Genomic DNA, 15676 nt, shown 5'->3' on the forward strand with positions numbered 1-15676 from the left:
TACAGCAATGTAATTTCTAAATGATCAAGAGCTGCTTCTGCCCTCAGCTACCTGCAGTAAGTTGCTGTTGCTACAGCCTAGAACTGAGAGATACGATGTGTGATGAAGATGAAACCACTGCTCTTGTATGTGATAATGGCTCTGGGCTTTGCAAAGCTGGATTTGCAGGGGATGATGCACCAAGGGCTGTTTTTCCATCGATTGTTGGACGTCCTCGACACCAGGTCAGTTTGTTCCAAAAGGACAAAGCTGTATGGTTTTATTTCTCTTACACCGCCCTTGAAAACTGTGTTAGGAATGAAATAAGCATAATGTAGGTCTGAGCCTGTAGTTCTTTTGTAAAAAAAATTAATTTTCTTAATGTTTTCCCCTCAAAATCAGGGAGAACAGGAAAAAAAGACAAAAGGACAAGAACTTATGGAATGGGAAAGGAAAGGAAGGCAAGGGGGCAGGGAAGGAAAAGGAGAGACTTATCTTGATTTTCATCTGCTAGGAATTAATCAAAGTTTTCTAAAAAGTTAGACCAAATATTTTCAAACTTGTCTGAGGTCCCTCTTCTCCAATGATCCAGTTCTAATGCAGGCCAAACTTTCACAAGTTTCCATGGGACACTGGTGTGTTTAGAAACTGAGGATTTGGGTTGGATGGCTTTATGGGACTAAGCTGTCTTGCCCTTGTTGGAATGCTTTTGCCAGTTCTCTGGAAAAGGTATTGTTGGGCTGTCAAGTCAATTATTGATCTGCAGGAGAATTTTGATGGCCCTTTCAATGGTATTCAAGTGCACTAGTGAAACTGCAACTGGTGCTTCAATATCATGAAGAGGGGGTGTAGCAATGATCTCTTCAAAATTTCATTGTAAATATTTTCAGCTTTATAAAACTGCATACCTGCCAGTCAGTAAATGAAAAATCCATCTACTCTCACGATTTGCCACTGTTATTTAACATGACATTGATAGCCCTCTTTTTGCCTCCCATTATAAAACTGTCTGAACATTGGGACCTTAAATCATAGATTAGGTGACTAGTGAACCTTCTATGAGGGTAATTGACTAATGATCCTTAGCTGATAGAGGACTATTAGCATAAACAAAATATATTGCTGGGAGACCATAAATAATACTAGCAACCAAATTTATAGTAGAGATAAGGTCCATTTATCGTTACATTAAGCACTGGTAGAGACAATTAAGTTTCCAATTAAAGTCCTCAATAACATCCCTTTATCAAATCCAAGCAGGACTGATAAGTGTAATTTTGTGGCTAGCAGCTTTTTTTAACTGCTTAAATGTCCTTTATATTTAAAAAGAAAATACTTGTATTTTTAATAATTTTCAAAATTGAGTGCTTGCCACAAAATGTAGAATATATTCTTCTACTTGTCAAAAGTTGTTTACTTATTTCAGTAAAAGAATGGATGGAATTCAAGGTCAGGATGTTAGATTCCTGAAAACTAAATGTGTCTTGGTGTAGCTATGAATAAAACATGATGAATGAAAACCTGCAATACTGTATGCACAAAACATAGTATATTATTTAGCTGTTTGTCTTGTACATTGGGTTTTATTAATCATTAGCGTTAACATGTAGTTTTAAATTACACACATGCATGCAGCTCAATGGCTGCATCTCCTAAATCATGAAATTAATTAATATCCAGCTACACATGGAATAGATTTTGATGGCAGTTGTTGAATAATATTGTCCCAAATATGCTGTTTACATTACCTCAGGCAAACAAGATACAGTGGCTATTACAATCAAGACAAAGTCAAAAAGATTATCCAGGGTTGGATACAGCCCAATGTAAATAATATGTCTGAAAGTATTTTTAAAAACTTCCTTTTAAATATGTTGTATAAATGTTTTTCATCTCTCCTGTTGGTGTGTGTATAATGGCCTTTTTAACAAGAGAGAAACAGGGGTAATCGTGAAACTGATGGTACACAAAACACTGCCAAGTGCACACAGAAAAGGTGGAAAATAGAGAAATATTCTTTCCTCTAACTTTTCAGTTATAGCTTTTTGCAACAACTAAGGATGGTGACTAGAGTAAGTACAACATTTTCAGGCAAAAATGTGATTTTTCCCCCCCCCCTCAAGATGAGTGTCCCTTTAAAATATACAATACAACACTAACTTTTGACAACTACATTTTCCAGGGTGTTATGGTAGGAATGGGTCAAAAAGACAGTTACGTTGGGGATGAAGCCCAGAGTAAAAGAGGGATCCTGACACTGAAGTACCCCATTGAGCATGGGATCATCACTAACTGGGATGACATGGAAAAGGTGAGTGTTTTTCTTAATTTCATTTTGTCTGAGTCATTATTAATTTGTTTTGGGGGTAGCACCCACAATGTGCTGGACATGTTCTAGGCAGAAAGCAGGCACAATCCCTGCCTCCAGGAGCTCATAAAAGAACAGACACACAGAACTTATGGGGAAGGTTGTACAGTACATTAGTGGAACAGTCAAGGTGGTGATGGGTCTTGTCTTGGCAATAATCAGGCGGTCATAGGTTGCTGAGGCTTTTTAATTTTTCCAAGTAGTGCATATAAAATTATACTTATTATTCCTCAGCTTTGATAGTGTGATCTAGAAATACACGAACTGTATCTGCTGCATGTACAGAGTGCTAGCACCAGTTCTGAAGTCCTAACTTAGGCAAAGCTGCTTTTTTACATCTATTGGAATTTGGTCAAAGTAAAAGTTTCAGATTGGGATCCCCAGAATCCCAAAGGAGAACCCTTAAAACATTTCCCCTTAACCTAGAAACACAAAAATAGAAGACAGAAAGGACCGATCCTTTCTCCTGGCCTCACAGACAAGAAAGCATGAAAGGATGTCTTTGCCTTGCATTTATATGTTGCTCTCTCAGTGCTTTAGAAGATCTAGGCAAAATGTATTGGGGAATTCTAAATATTTAGAGCAGAAAATATGGAAATTGTCCTTAAATCCCACACTGGCCTCTGAGCACAGGTTTATTCCCTATAGAACATTTTTCTGTTGAGGGCTCCAGTTTAGCCATAAATATCCCAAGGTGACAATGCTTCTTTATTTCCTATCAAGTAAGATTTTCCTGGCATTTGTCTAATGGGCTTTATAACTCTTCCATGGAGTATCCATTAAAGGAAGGTCCTAAAGTGGGCACAGACGTTAAGCTGTGCTTCTGGAGAACACATTGGAGAGATAAAGGTCACCAAAGCCTTGAAGGACTGTCAAAGCTTGCATTGCTAAATATAGATAGCACTGTCTACCATGAAGGATCTCAAAGTGCTTTACAGATTATGTGGCAAATAAACTCAGTTACTGTAGAATTAATGACAATTCAACTCTGGGTTCAGGTCCAGGTTTAGTCATCTGATTTTCAAAGAAGGTGGAAATCATTGGACTTCATTTATAAAGCCTACATGAGCTAGGACTCATAATCCCCATTGATGGGGACACTTAGGTTACCATAGAAGCCAAGGAGCAGCTTTGCAGCCTGAAATGGAGAATTCCTTCCCTCACATAACCGTCCAATGCTTAGGTCGGCTACTGCATCTGGATTTGAACCTTATTGGGCACAGCCACTTAATAGAATTTGGCCCCAAATCTACTCTGTTATACTCCTGCAAACTCATTGATTTCAGCTCTAAACAACAGCAAAATTTGTCCTGACCCGCGTATGTTTTTGTATGCATATATTTAAAATTCACTGAAACTGTATTTGAAATGACAAATGCCTCTTTCAACACAACTTTGACCCACCAAGAAAGGAAGCAGTCAGCAAAATGTTGCCCTAAACTGTCTTTTCATTTTAGATTTGGCATCATTCTTTCTATAATGAACTTCGTGTTGCCCCAGAAGAGCATCCTGTGCTGCTGACTGAGGCCCCCTTGAATCCTAAGGCTAACCGGGAAAAAATGACTCAGGTAACGATTTGGATATTGTTGTGTTAATGCTGTGCTGCACGGGTTGTTTCAGCATAGGGGCCAAAGGTTAAATGGTCCTAGATACACAACTCCCCCCTTCTTCCATGATAGGATCAATGGCCATTGGTTGGGACATGTGGAAAAGCTTGTTTTTCTGGTGCCTATGCTGTTCCTGTTCTGTGAATAATAATAAAATATTTAGTTATTACATTTGGAAGTGATTCATATTTCTCAAGTGCCTTACAAACCTTAAGTAATCTTCCTTCACAAGAGTGGTTTGTTGCATTGTCCCATTTTTCTCCTGGGGAATGTGAGGCAAGGAGGTTAGGCCCCACATTTTCATAAAGAGTCTCTAATTTTAGGTGCCTGGCTCTGGACAACTGTAGCCTGATATTCAGCAGGGCTGAGATGTCTTACCTCTCGTTGCCTTCAGCGGGAGTTGTGAGTGCTCAGCACTTCCGAAACTCAGGCCTTTAAGTGTCTAGTTTTGGGCACGGACAAACTGAAGCATGTACCTTTTAAGGACGTAGGACTGGAAATCTGGAGAATTTGTGTAATCAGCTGGTCAGTGTGTTGTGTCATTCTGAGTCTGAGCCACAGAGGATGTGAGTTTGTTATTGATCCCTCTATAGAGCTTGGCTCTTTAGCTCCAGCTGTAGAGACTCATGCTTTATCCTCTGCCGGTTATCAGGTCAAACCCCAACGTATCAGAGAAGATGCAGCTGTCATGTAAGTGGGGACTTGTCTAGGATTCAAATCGCTGTAGGCCTTATACACTCAAGTTGAGCTTTCTCCATCCAGAGGAAATATGTAATTCACTGCTTAGTGCATGTTTTGTGTTTCCCCATCTCCACAGATGATATGGGTCTGCTACAACTGCTGCTAAAGAGCCAGATTCTGTAGATGGGGCTGTAGAGACTTAAGCCTTTAACTCTGCTGGAGGTCTCCAGTTCAATCCCCGGTGTTGGCCAAGATGACAGTCATCACACATCCACATGATGTAATGAGCTAATATTCATATTTGAATATGCAGTATGTTATTTGCATTAATTCCCTCCCAACCAAATCCATTCCTTGGCTCCACATCAAACCATAATTTTCTCTACTTTTTCTCTAGCTCTCTCTTCAAATTCTCCCTCTAATCCTGCCCCCTGCATGGTTCCCAACCTGTCTGCCCACTGCCATGTGGCTGGAGCAACACCCTACATATTGGGTGAGGCGTTACTCCAGCCATATGGTAAATGTGAGTGTTGGGGACTATGCTCTAGGCTCTAAGTATTGACACACAGCCTAGGGTATCTTGCCCACAAGTCTGCAGTGCTATCAGCTGAAGCAGCTTCTCAGGAACCAGGAACAGGGTGTTAAAAATGGGAGTCTCCCTGCCAGTTTGGGGATTTAATAGGTCTAGAGGCATCCAAACTTAGATGGCACTTCTGAAATTTTTTCTATTGTGTGACATGCCCCCCAGGCCATCTAGCAGATTGGCATCAGAGCCTGATCTAGAACTCCAGGAGTTTGTGTCTTCTAGAGCACCACTCCATCTATAAGGCCATACTGCTTCCCTCAAAAATTGGAGTGCGGAGTCAACAGTAGTAAATACAAATATATATATATATATATATATATATATATATATATATGCTCAGCACCAAGAAAAAATTGACATGGATCTGCATTTCCCTTCATGCATATTTTTGGCATGCATTTAATATGACCCTTATGTGTCTAATGAATATGTAAATGAGTTAATTAAGCAATAAGAACTGACACAGCTCCTTACTGGGAGGTAATACAACGTAAGGGGTATTGCAAAGCACATGATGAAGATAGCTGCTTTCAACAACCAGACAGTTGTTTTCACAGCAAGACGTGCTTGGTAGTGTGTCCCTGCCATTATGCAATGATGATAAATTCAATTTTAAAATTAAAAAAAAACCACATGATTATGTATCACTTATTACATTGAGCCATTAATTGGAAATGAAATGCCAGTAATTAAAATGTAGTTTGTCACTGAAAGGAACAAATCCTTTTTGTTAAACCATAGTCTCTTTGCAGAGATGCTAACATATGAAATCAAGAGTCTAAATTTAACCCATCTGTCTTCATTGGCTCCCACTGGTGTAAATGCAGGTCTGGGAGGGAAGTAGTAATGAGGGAAAGTGGCCACAACATTCCCTCCACTAGGGGAGACAAATTGCTCTCAGGAATGTGGGCAGCACTGACTGGGAAAGGGACGCACCCATGTTATCAGTGCTTGCCCTAAACAGCTTTTACTAGCAGAGATCCTAGCGAGGCCAGTTGAAAACTAAAGCTGCTCCACCTGGTGGAATCCTGAGGGAGAACCTGTAGTATGTAAATAGAAGCATATTTTCTAAGGTGGAAATGGTACATTAGGTACCTAAGTGTCATTTGCGCCTTTGGAGATCTGCCCTGTAACATAGAAGGTTCTCAGATACTATAGCAATGGGTACGCCTGCTATAGGTACTTAGCGAGAACTTCATCTGTGGTCCCTTTTATCCTCCTCCAGGGCAAGGGGCTAGGTTACCACAGAGATGGAAGTGCAGTTTACATCTCTGTGTGCCCGCCTTGCTGAATATGGCCTAATATGGGCCTAAGCCAAATCCTAGTGAGGTCAGTTGGAAGACTCAGTTGATTTAATTGAACTTTGGATCAAACCTAAGCAAGCACAATGTGCTGCCCCCCCTTGGAAAACTGGATCAGGAGAGAACTCAAGAATACTGCAAGTGGAGCTGACAAAGGAGGGAGGTGCTCTCAGTTTGTAGGAGAGGGATGGTGAGTGCATTGCTTAGGGACATTCTTTGCCAGCATTTGAAGAAGTGGTAACATTTGTCTTGGGGGGCCTCACGGTCTAATACCTATGGGGAGGTGGTGGCAGCTGGGAAGGTTTTATCAGAGTGGGGAGGTAGACAGTGAGTCATTCTTGTTTAGTGATTAGAGCAGGGACTGGGAGTCAGGACTCCTGGGTTTCATTCCCATTATACACTTAACTTCTTTTGTCAGTTTGGAGAGACAAGGTGGGTGAGGTAATATCTTTTAATGAACCAACTTCTGTTGGTGAGAGAGACAAGCTTTCGAGCTCCACAGAGCTAAGCTTCAGGTCTGTGTGGCTCAAAAGCTTGTCTCTCTCACCAACAGAATTTGGTCCATTAAAAGATATTACCTCACCCACCTTGTTTCTTTAATATCCTGGGACCAACATGGCTACAATTACATTTGTCAGTTTGGGAAAGTTAGTTACCCTTTCTTTGCCTTAAGTTTCCCTATCTGTAAATTGTGTATAACAACACCCACTTCACTGGGGTGATGTAGGGTGACCAGACTGCAAATGTGAAAAATCGGGACAGGGGGTGGCAGGTAATAGGAGCCTATATAAGAAAAAGACCCAAAAATCGGGACTGTCCCTATAAAATCGGGACTGTCCCTATAAAATCAGGACATCTGGTCACCCTAGGTGATGTACAGCTTAATATTCATATTTATATAAAGAGCTATAAAATCTTCAAAGGAAAGGGGCTATAGAAGTGCATATTGTTTATAACTTTTTGCTACTGCAAGTTCTTGAGGAAACAAGTGTGGAAAGCAAAGGAGATTTGTGATATTTTTAACAGTGCTTTGACACCAGGATGAGGACAGATGCATGGGGTTTAATGGTTTAAAAAAACCAAAATCCCAAACCCAGACTTTTAAATAAAAAAGTAACATTAAAATGCAAGAGAAACAATATAAAATGTATGTAATTTATTTTCCTTTTCGTTTTAGACTAGTGGGTGAACTTTACCAACAAGCTGTGTCTTATTTATGTGAAGAGTAATATTACTGGAAAAGGTGCATCATTAAATAATAATTCTTTCCAGCTGAAAATGCTTGACAGAACAATAATTAACTTTTAAGTTCAAACACGTATTATTTACAGTGTGTGCTAAATCCTGTTTATAATCTGAATATATTTTATAGGGATAAAATATACATGCTAAGGTTATTTTTTTCCTTTGGGTTGACACAGAATTTTGTTTACACAGCAGTGAATGGATGAAATTAATTTTAGTAGGTTGTTGGGGAGATGAGTTATGTGGCTATAAACCGCACTAGTAAGTGATCTATAAGTTAAGGAAAGAGTTACTGTCTCTTCAAATGCTTCTGATTGTATAGCCTAAAGATTCCTAAACTCTTAATTGCAGATCATGTTTGAGACATTCAATGTACCTGCTATGTATGTAGCAATTCAGGCAGTTCTATCTCTATATGCATCTGGTCGAACCACTGGTGAGTTTCTGTGGGTGTCAGTCTTACTGTCTGTCTCTCTCATGTATGCTGATATAGACACACTATGTATGTTCTGTCAGGAATCCATAGCCATCTAGGAACTGCATGCTTGCCCTATGCTGTACAAGCATATCATGGCCCTGGCCATTACAGGAATAGAACTCCTCTCTTTCTGTTCCAAAAGTACTAGCCCCCTACCTGTTAATTTATAGGAGAATTTCTATGAGGAGCATATAACCTATGTTTATATTAGAGAAAGACGATATAAATTGAGACTCCACTTAACTGCACACCAGATAAAAGAAGCAACCACTTAACCGACTGATGTTCCAAATCCCCAACTTTCTTATTTATTTCCATGTTATCTTTACCATTAAACATATTCCTGACAAAAGAATACCATTGAATCATTATAAGAAAATATCTTGTTTAAACATTATACTTCTCAATTATCTAACTCAGAGTCTGCTGCGAAGAGATAATTAGCATTAGCAGAGAGATCCCTCCCAACCACCATTTAATACCGGATCAAGCATTAAGGCCATAAATTATATTTCAGTAACACTAAGGCCTTGGTACATTTTGAAAAAAATTGAAAATACCATCTGGCTTTACAACCTGGTGCCACAGTCTAGTTCAGGGTGGGCAAACTACGGCCCGCAGGCCGGATCCGGCCCACCAGCCATTTAAATCCGGCCCTCGAGATCCTGCGGGGGAATGGGGTCTGGAGCTTGCCCTGCTCCGGCGCTCCAGCTGGGGAGCAGGGTCGGAGGCCACTCCACACGGCTCCTGGAAGCAGCAGCCTGTCCCCCCTCCAGCTCCTACACCTAGGGGCAGCCAGGGGACTCCGCTCTGCATGCTGCCCCTGCCCCAAGCGCTCACCCCGCAACTCCCATTGGCTGGGAACCACCTGCAGATGGGGCAGCGTGCAGAGCCGCCTGGCCATGCCTCTGTATAGGAGCCGGGGTAGGGACATGCGCTGCTTCTGGGAGCTGCTTGAGGTAAGTGCTGCCCGGAGCCTGCACCCCTGACCCTCTCCCCACGCCCCAGCCCCCTGTCCCAGCCCTGATCCCCCTCCCACCCTCGAACCCCTCGATCCCAGCCCAGAGCACCCTCCTGCACCTCAAACCCCTTATCCCCAGCCCCACCCCAGAGCCCACACCCCCAGCTGGAGCCTGCACCCCTTACCACACCCCAGCCCCCTGTCCCAGCCTTGATCCCCCTCCCACCTTCCGAACTCCTCAGTCCCAGCACGGAGCACCGTCCTACACCCCAAACTACTCATCCCCAGCCCCACCCCAGAGCCCACACCCCCAGCCCGGAGGCCCCCCCGCACCTCTCTCCCCAGCCCGGAGCCCCCTCCCACACCCTGAACTCCACATTTCTGGCCCCACCCTGGAGCCTGCACCCCAAACCAGAGCCCTCACCCCCTCCTGCACCCCAACCCCAATTTTGTGAGCATTCATGGCCCACCATACAATTCCTATTCCCAGATGTGGCCCTTGGGCCAAAAAGTTTGCCCACCCCTGGTGTAGTTTGTGAAAAGAGATAACCCGTTTACAGGAATCAACCTTTGTGGCAAATTGTTGATTCCTTTAAAAGGCTCCATTCTGTGTGTACATCTGTGTGTATTTAATATTGGAAACTTTCATCCACTTTTCAATGGAAAAGATGTTCTTCACTTCCTGCCCTAAAGTGCAGCAACACTACACAGTGCAGTGCACTGTTAAACAGTTGCTGTGTTCAGCCCAGAGGAGGCTGTATTTTAATTGTTGATGAGATGATCTCTGTGTGTAGTTTTACATCATTTTTAGTCCATATCGTGCTTTGAATCTTTTGAGATGAAGAGCTCTGTATAAATGTAAGATCATTATCATTAGCATCTGTTGAGAGAGAACAATACAGTACAATTGCAGAATGCTTCATGCTTTTGCCAAAGGCAGTTGCTTCTTTGTGTATGCTAACAATTTCCACCACATACAAGCAGAGCTCCACTTATAATGAAGACAAAAGGGGTTATCATATGAACATTGCCCAACAAGTCCTTTTATTATTGTTTCAGCTTTCTGTTTAGAATGTGCAGAAGTTGTGGGTTCTACGTTGGCTGAGAATGTCAAGCTTTTCCTTTTCTTTCCCAGGAATCGTTCTGGACTCCGGGGATGGTGTCACACACAATGTACCCATCTATGAAGGTTATGCTTTGCCCCACGCCATCATGAGGCTGGACCTGGCAGGCAGAGACCTCACCGATTATCTCATGAAAATTCTCACAGAAAGAGGCTATTCTTTCGTCACCACTGGTAATAAGATGCCTTCCATATGCAACTTACATGCGCATGCTAACTCTCTTTGGTGTCGTATTGGACTGCAAGTGTGTATGTGATTTGCTGCACCAAAGCTGTGTTGCAGGGTACCACCCTCGATAGGCCAGAGAGATGGACCGTGTGAGCTAGTGGGCTTCTTCCATCTCTAAGATTTAGGATGCTGGTGCTGTGCAGGCTGAGCAGCAGGAAATCTACAACAGAAATAACTTCCCCCCCGTGTATTATCACAGCCATTTTGCTCCCAAGCAGAACTAGTCTCTGGCTGTATTTTTACTACTGTGTTCTGACTAGTGGAATTTGGTGGCACAAACATGAATTAATCTGCACAATGATGATGTTCGTCCATCGTTATCGATGAAGACCTCAACAACTCATTCACAATCTGCACAATACTCCTAGAAGGAAGTATGACACAATCACCATGATTTTACAGATGGGGAAACTGGGGCATGGAAATGTTAAGTGACTTACTGGAGGCACACATTGGTCAATGTCAGAACTACAACTAGAGCCCAAGAGTCCCTACATCACAAGTCTGTGATTAATCCACTAGACCAGGGGTAGGCAACCTATGGCACATGTGCCAAAGGCAGCATATGCGAGCTGATTTTCAGTGGCACTCACACTGCCCAGGTCCTGGCCACCGGTCCGGGGGACTCTGCATTTTAATTTAATTTTAAATGAAGCTTCTTAAACATTTAAAAAACCTTATTTACTTTACATACAACAATAGTTTAGTTATATATTACAGACTTATAGAAAGAGACCTTTTAAAAACGTTAAAATGTATTACTGGCACGCGAAACCTTAAATTAGAGTGAATAAATGAAAACTCGGCACACCACTTCTGAAAGGTTGCCGACCCCTGCACTAGACTATGCGGCATCCCTGCACACACAAACATGTGTGATGGAATCTGTCCCAAGTGTGTCTTCTGGCTGCCATATTGTATGTTGATAAAAGATATAATTAATGTGATCCTTTAAAAAAAATAACATTTCTTATTTTTGTTGGGTATTTGTAGCGGAGCGTGAAATTGTGCGGGACATAAAGGAGAAGCTTTGCTACGTGGCTTTGGATTTTGAGAATGAAATGGCAACAGCCGCTTCCTCTTCTTCTCTTGAGAAGAGTTATGAGCTTCCTGATGGGCAAGTCATCACCATTGGGAATGAAAGATTCCGATGCCCAGAAACTCTCTTCCAACCTTCATTCATAGGTGGGCCTGGGCGCTGTTTACAAAGGGCTTGGTTGAATTGGAAAAGAAGGTTGTGTTTAACTGTAAGGGAAACATTCAAATGTAGAGACTTTTATGTCCTGAGAACCTATAGTTTCTACTGACTCCATCAGGAGTTGGGTTTGCTCAGTCCCTCTGATAAATGGGGAAGTTACTCTCTGGAAAATGTAGACAGGTCTGCTGGTCTTGCTATATATTAATTTTCCTCTCAGGCTAGAAAATACCAGGGTTCTAAGACAGTGACTTTTCATGTTTGTTTCAAATACCTGTATCAGTTCACCAGACTAAGACCAAAGCTTACCAGCCAGTACTTCAGTACCATGAGAAGATACTGCTTCCAGTTCAGACTGATTGAAATCAGTACAGCTGTACATTGGTGCTAAGTGAGATAAATATCTGATAATGTAAGAAAAAATATTTCTCATCCAGGTGCTGCCTCTGCTCCACAATCAGTTCCTCTAGTCTTCAACTCAGCAAGCAATAGAGTATAAAACCCATGTATTATTATTTTCCAGTAGTTTATCTACTGGAAAATAATAGAGTCAAAATCCACCTTCAGTTTATGGTAGTTCAAGCCTTCCTCACAGAACTCCCATTGACTTCAGCAACGAGAACTGAGTAACGACAGCAGGATTGGCCCATAGTCAATTCAGTCCTGCTTCCATGGAAGTCTGTGGTAAAACTCTCACCGATTTCTATCTAGAAGTCTGGTCCATTGAAGCACCTGTATAGCCCCCATCTCAGTATCTGAGCCCCTGTCCTAGAGCAGGAGCAGGCCTCTGTGGAAATTCTGTTTTACAGATGGGGAAACTGGGATGTGGAAAGGTTAAGGGACTTGAGGATACACAGTAGCAGAACCACCACTGGTGCCCAGCAGTTCTTGGGCACACAAGTCCGTGTCAGAATGAGAGTTCTGAATTATTTGAAAGCGTGACACTGTTCAGATTGTACTCTGTCACAGGGAAACTCCTTGTATCTCTTCTGTGGTGAAAAATATCACCACCATAAGTGGGCTTTACTGTATTTTCATGTTACCCAGTTATTCAAACTGGCTTATAAGAATCGTTTTAACAAACTGGAGTTAGGAGTGGGTATTACTTCTAGCTAATACCAATATACTTGACCATAGGAACAGCAGACTATTGTGGAAACAACTCAAACAGCTCTTTTTTTTTTTGTTTGCTAAATAATGGCATCAATTTATACTTGAGGCAATCTAAATTCCAAGCATTAGAACACAGTAGGAGAGAATCTTTCTTGTTTTCAAGTCTATTTTATGTCTGCCATTTGTAATCCTGTTCCCACCTGGGAAAGTAAAAAATTGCACTTAGCTTTATCTCCCCCCCGCCCCAGCATCTCATAGCTTGTTCCTGGAATTTTCTTAAGGGAGTAATGTCAGCAAATACAGTATGTTTAGGGACCATTGACCCTGATCTGTATGAGTCATGCTTCCACGTTGACAGTAGTAAAGAAATGGATTCCTTAACCTATGGATGTAATGTATTGAAATATTATTTTCAAACAGGAATGGAATCTGCAGGTGTTCATGAAACCACTTATAACAGCATTATGAAATGTGATATTGACATCCGTAAGGATCTCTATGCTAATAACGTGCTCTCTGGGGGAACAACAATGTACCCTGGTATTGGTGATCGCATGCAGAAAGAGATTACAGCTTTGGCTCCAAGTACTATGAAGATTAAGGTAATCCTAACACTTTATACCGATTTTTTTTTCATGTTTCTTTTGTTAAGAAATCAGACCACACACATATATATATATATATATTCACAAGAGAGTTAGTGCTTAGAACAGAAGACTGGGAGCTACTGCAGCTGGATTCTGTTCCTGGCTGTGCCACAGATTTTTGTGACCTTGGGCAAGTCATCTAACCTCTCTTCCTTATTTTATCAATGTCAGGTTTCAGAGACAGATTTGTCAGTTATTGGCATAAAAATGGTAATTGAAACTGTGTGAGTGAATGAGGTCTCCTAAAGAAAGTGTAAAGAGGGAGCCAACAACAGCCCTCTGTGACTCTAATGGAAATTGGAATAGGAGAAGAGAACCCATCAAAAGAGACACTGTGAACGAACAACCAAAGAGGTAGAAGGAGAACCAGGAGAGGATGGAGCTGCAAAAACCAAAGGAGGACAGGGTCTAGGACCCTGTGAGGTTGGAGGCTCCCAGAGCTCAGGCTGCAGCCGGGCCTGAATGTCTGCACCACAGTTAAATAGCCCCTTAGCCCGAGCCCTATGAGACTGAGTCAGCTGACATGGGCCAGCTGTGGGTGTCTAATTGCTGTGCAGACATATCCTAAGAGACCAAAGAGAGTCTGCTAAGCCAGTGACTGTGCCTCAAATGGAGGAGTTCCAGACTAGAAGAAAATGACCCAGGGGAAAACATAATTTGAGGTAGCTCAGTAACAGGGCTGGACACTTTGATAAACCCCTCGGGCCCTGGGTCAGCACCCGATGGCCCAGGTCTCTCTATCTTGCGCTGTTCCCCACCCCTCCACCCACTCCTTTGTAGTTACCCAGCTCTGGGGGAGCAATTGGAGCATGAGGGGTGATTGAGGCCACAGTCTGAGCTCCCTCTGGGATGACCGGATTTCAAAAGTTACCAGTGATTTGGGGGGGCTTGACTGGAGACACCTTAATAGGGCCTGATTTTCCAAAAGTGCTAAGCACCTGCCCACTGAGACCCCTTTAAAGTGTCTCAAACACAATCGCTCTTGAAAATCTTGGTCTAAAGGTATATGGGACCCAATCCTGTGAGGTTCTGTGCAATCTCAACTTACTTGAGAGAAAGTCAGTTAGGTATATTGGCCCACATGCATCCAAAGAAAGTTAAAGCACTACAACACATTTTAATGAAAAGGCCATCTAGGGATTTTAGTATGGGTTAATATGCTGTGACCCCCAGGTATGCGTATAGCAAGTGGTTGTTTTTCATCTAGATACATGTAATAAGCACCTGATGAGTACTTTCTTGGCTTCAAGGTGGATCAAGCTACTAAAACCCCCTTGCAATCTGCAGATAGCTGACTGTTTTGGTTCTTGCCCATTTTTCATTACCATCTTCAGGTCTGATTCAGAATAGTGCTGAGTATCTGCCACTCCATTGGCTTCCTCTCAGGTAATGGCCCATATAGTCAGGGGCCAAATTGTTACATTGAAATAATTCTGACTGCAGCTGCAAGGCAGAAGAGATAACTGCCTTTTTAGCTGTTGGATGTTTTATTTCAGTGGTGTTGCACTGCTGTAATGGGGAACTGGCTTTGACCCAGTAAAATTGCACAGACAAGAGATATTACTGTGTGAGCTACTCATTTCTCTGCTCGTAAAACATTACACTTCTCTCCCCTTCTAGATGATCGCACCACCAGAACGTAAATACTCCGTCTGGATTGGGGGCTCAATCTTGGCTTCTCTGTCTACCTTCCAGCAAATGTGGATCAGCAAAGATGAATACGAGGAAGCTGGTCCTTCCATTGTCCATCGCAAATGCTTTTGAGTACACTCATGATGTGCCATCAATGATAAGTAATGGTGGTTCTCTATACCACATCCCCCCCTTGTGGGAAGTACATGCTTTAGGCTTTCTTCTACCGCTTATTAAAACACAATAAATGGTTATCATGCTGATTAGTATATTGTTTGTCTTGTTTCTGAACGAGGAAAAGACACTGTAATTTAACATGCAATTGACAGATGCCTTCCAAGAGTAATTATAGCAATAAAACAATAAATTCTGTAGAACTTTTCCTTCATGAATCTCAGAGCGTTTTACAAACGTTCATGAGTTAAACATCACAAAGTTGCTGTGGTGTTGATCAGTGTTATTACCCTCTTTTACTGATGGAAAATCTGAAGCGCACAAAAATTAAATGATTTCTCCAACCTTATATAGGTA

At 42.1% G+C, this 15676-nt stretch overlaps 1 protein-coding gene across 6 annotated transcripts; it reads left to right on the plus strand.

The window, feature by feature from the left end:
- Nucleotides 1–95: 95 nt before the first annotated feature.
- Nucleotides 96–15277, plus strand: LOC135877208 (actin, aortic smooth muscle). Of its 6 annotated transcripts, XM_065402593.1 has the most exons (9): nt 126–224; nt 2162–2170; nt 2255–2290; nt 3805–3915; nt 8119–8203; nt 10342–10503; nt 11552–11743; nt 13287–13468; nt 15134–15277. In XM_065402593.1, the coding sequence occupies exons 2-9, from the start codon at nt 2168–2170 to the stop codon at nt 15275–15277; spliced, it is 915 nt and encodes a 304-aa protein (XP_065258665.1). In that variant the 5' UTR covers nt 126–224; nt 2162–2167. The 6 variants fall into 6 exon arrangements, with proteins under 6 accessions (XP_065258660.1, XP_065258661.1, XP_065258664.1 ...); XM_065402588.1 differs by having other exon boundaries at nt 96–224; nt 2162–2290; XM_065402589.1 differs by having other exon boundaries at nt 96–224; nt 2162–2290; nt 3892–3915.
- Nucleotides 15278–15676: the final 399 nt, after the last annotated feature.

Source organism: Emys orbicularis, chromosome 4, assembly GCF_028017835.1.
Source record: "Emys orbicularis isolate rEmyOrb1 chromosome 4, rEmyOrb1.hap1, whole genome shotgun sequence".
Classification (NCBI taxonomy): Eukaryota; Metazoa; Chordata; order Testudines; family Emydidae; genus Emys; species Emys orbicularis.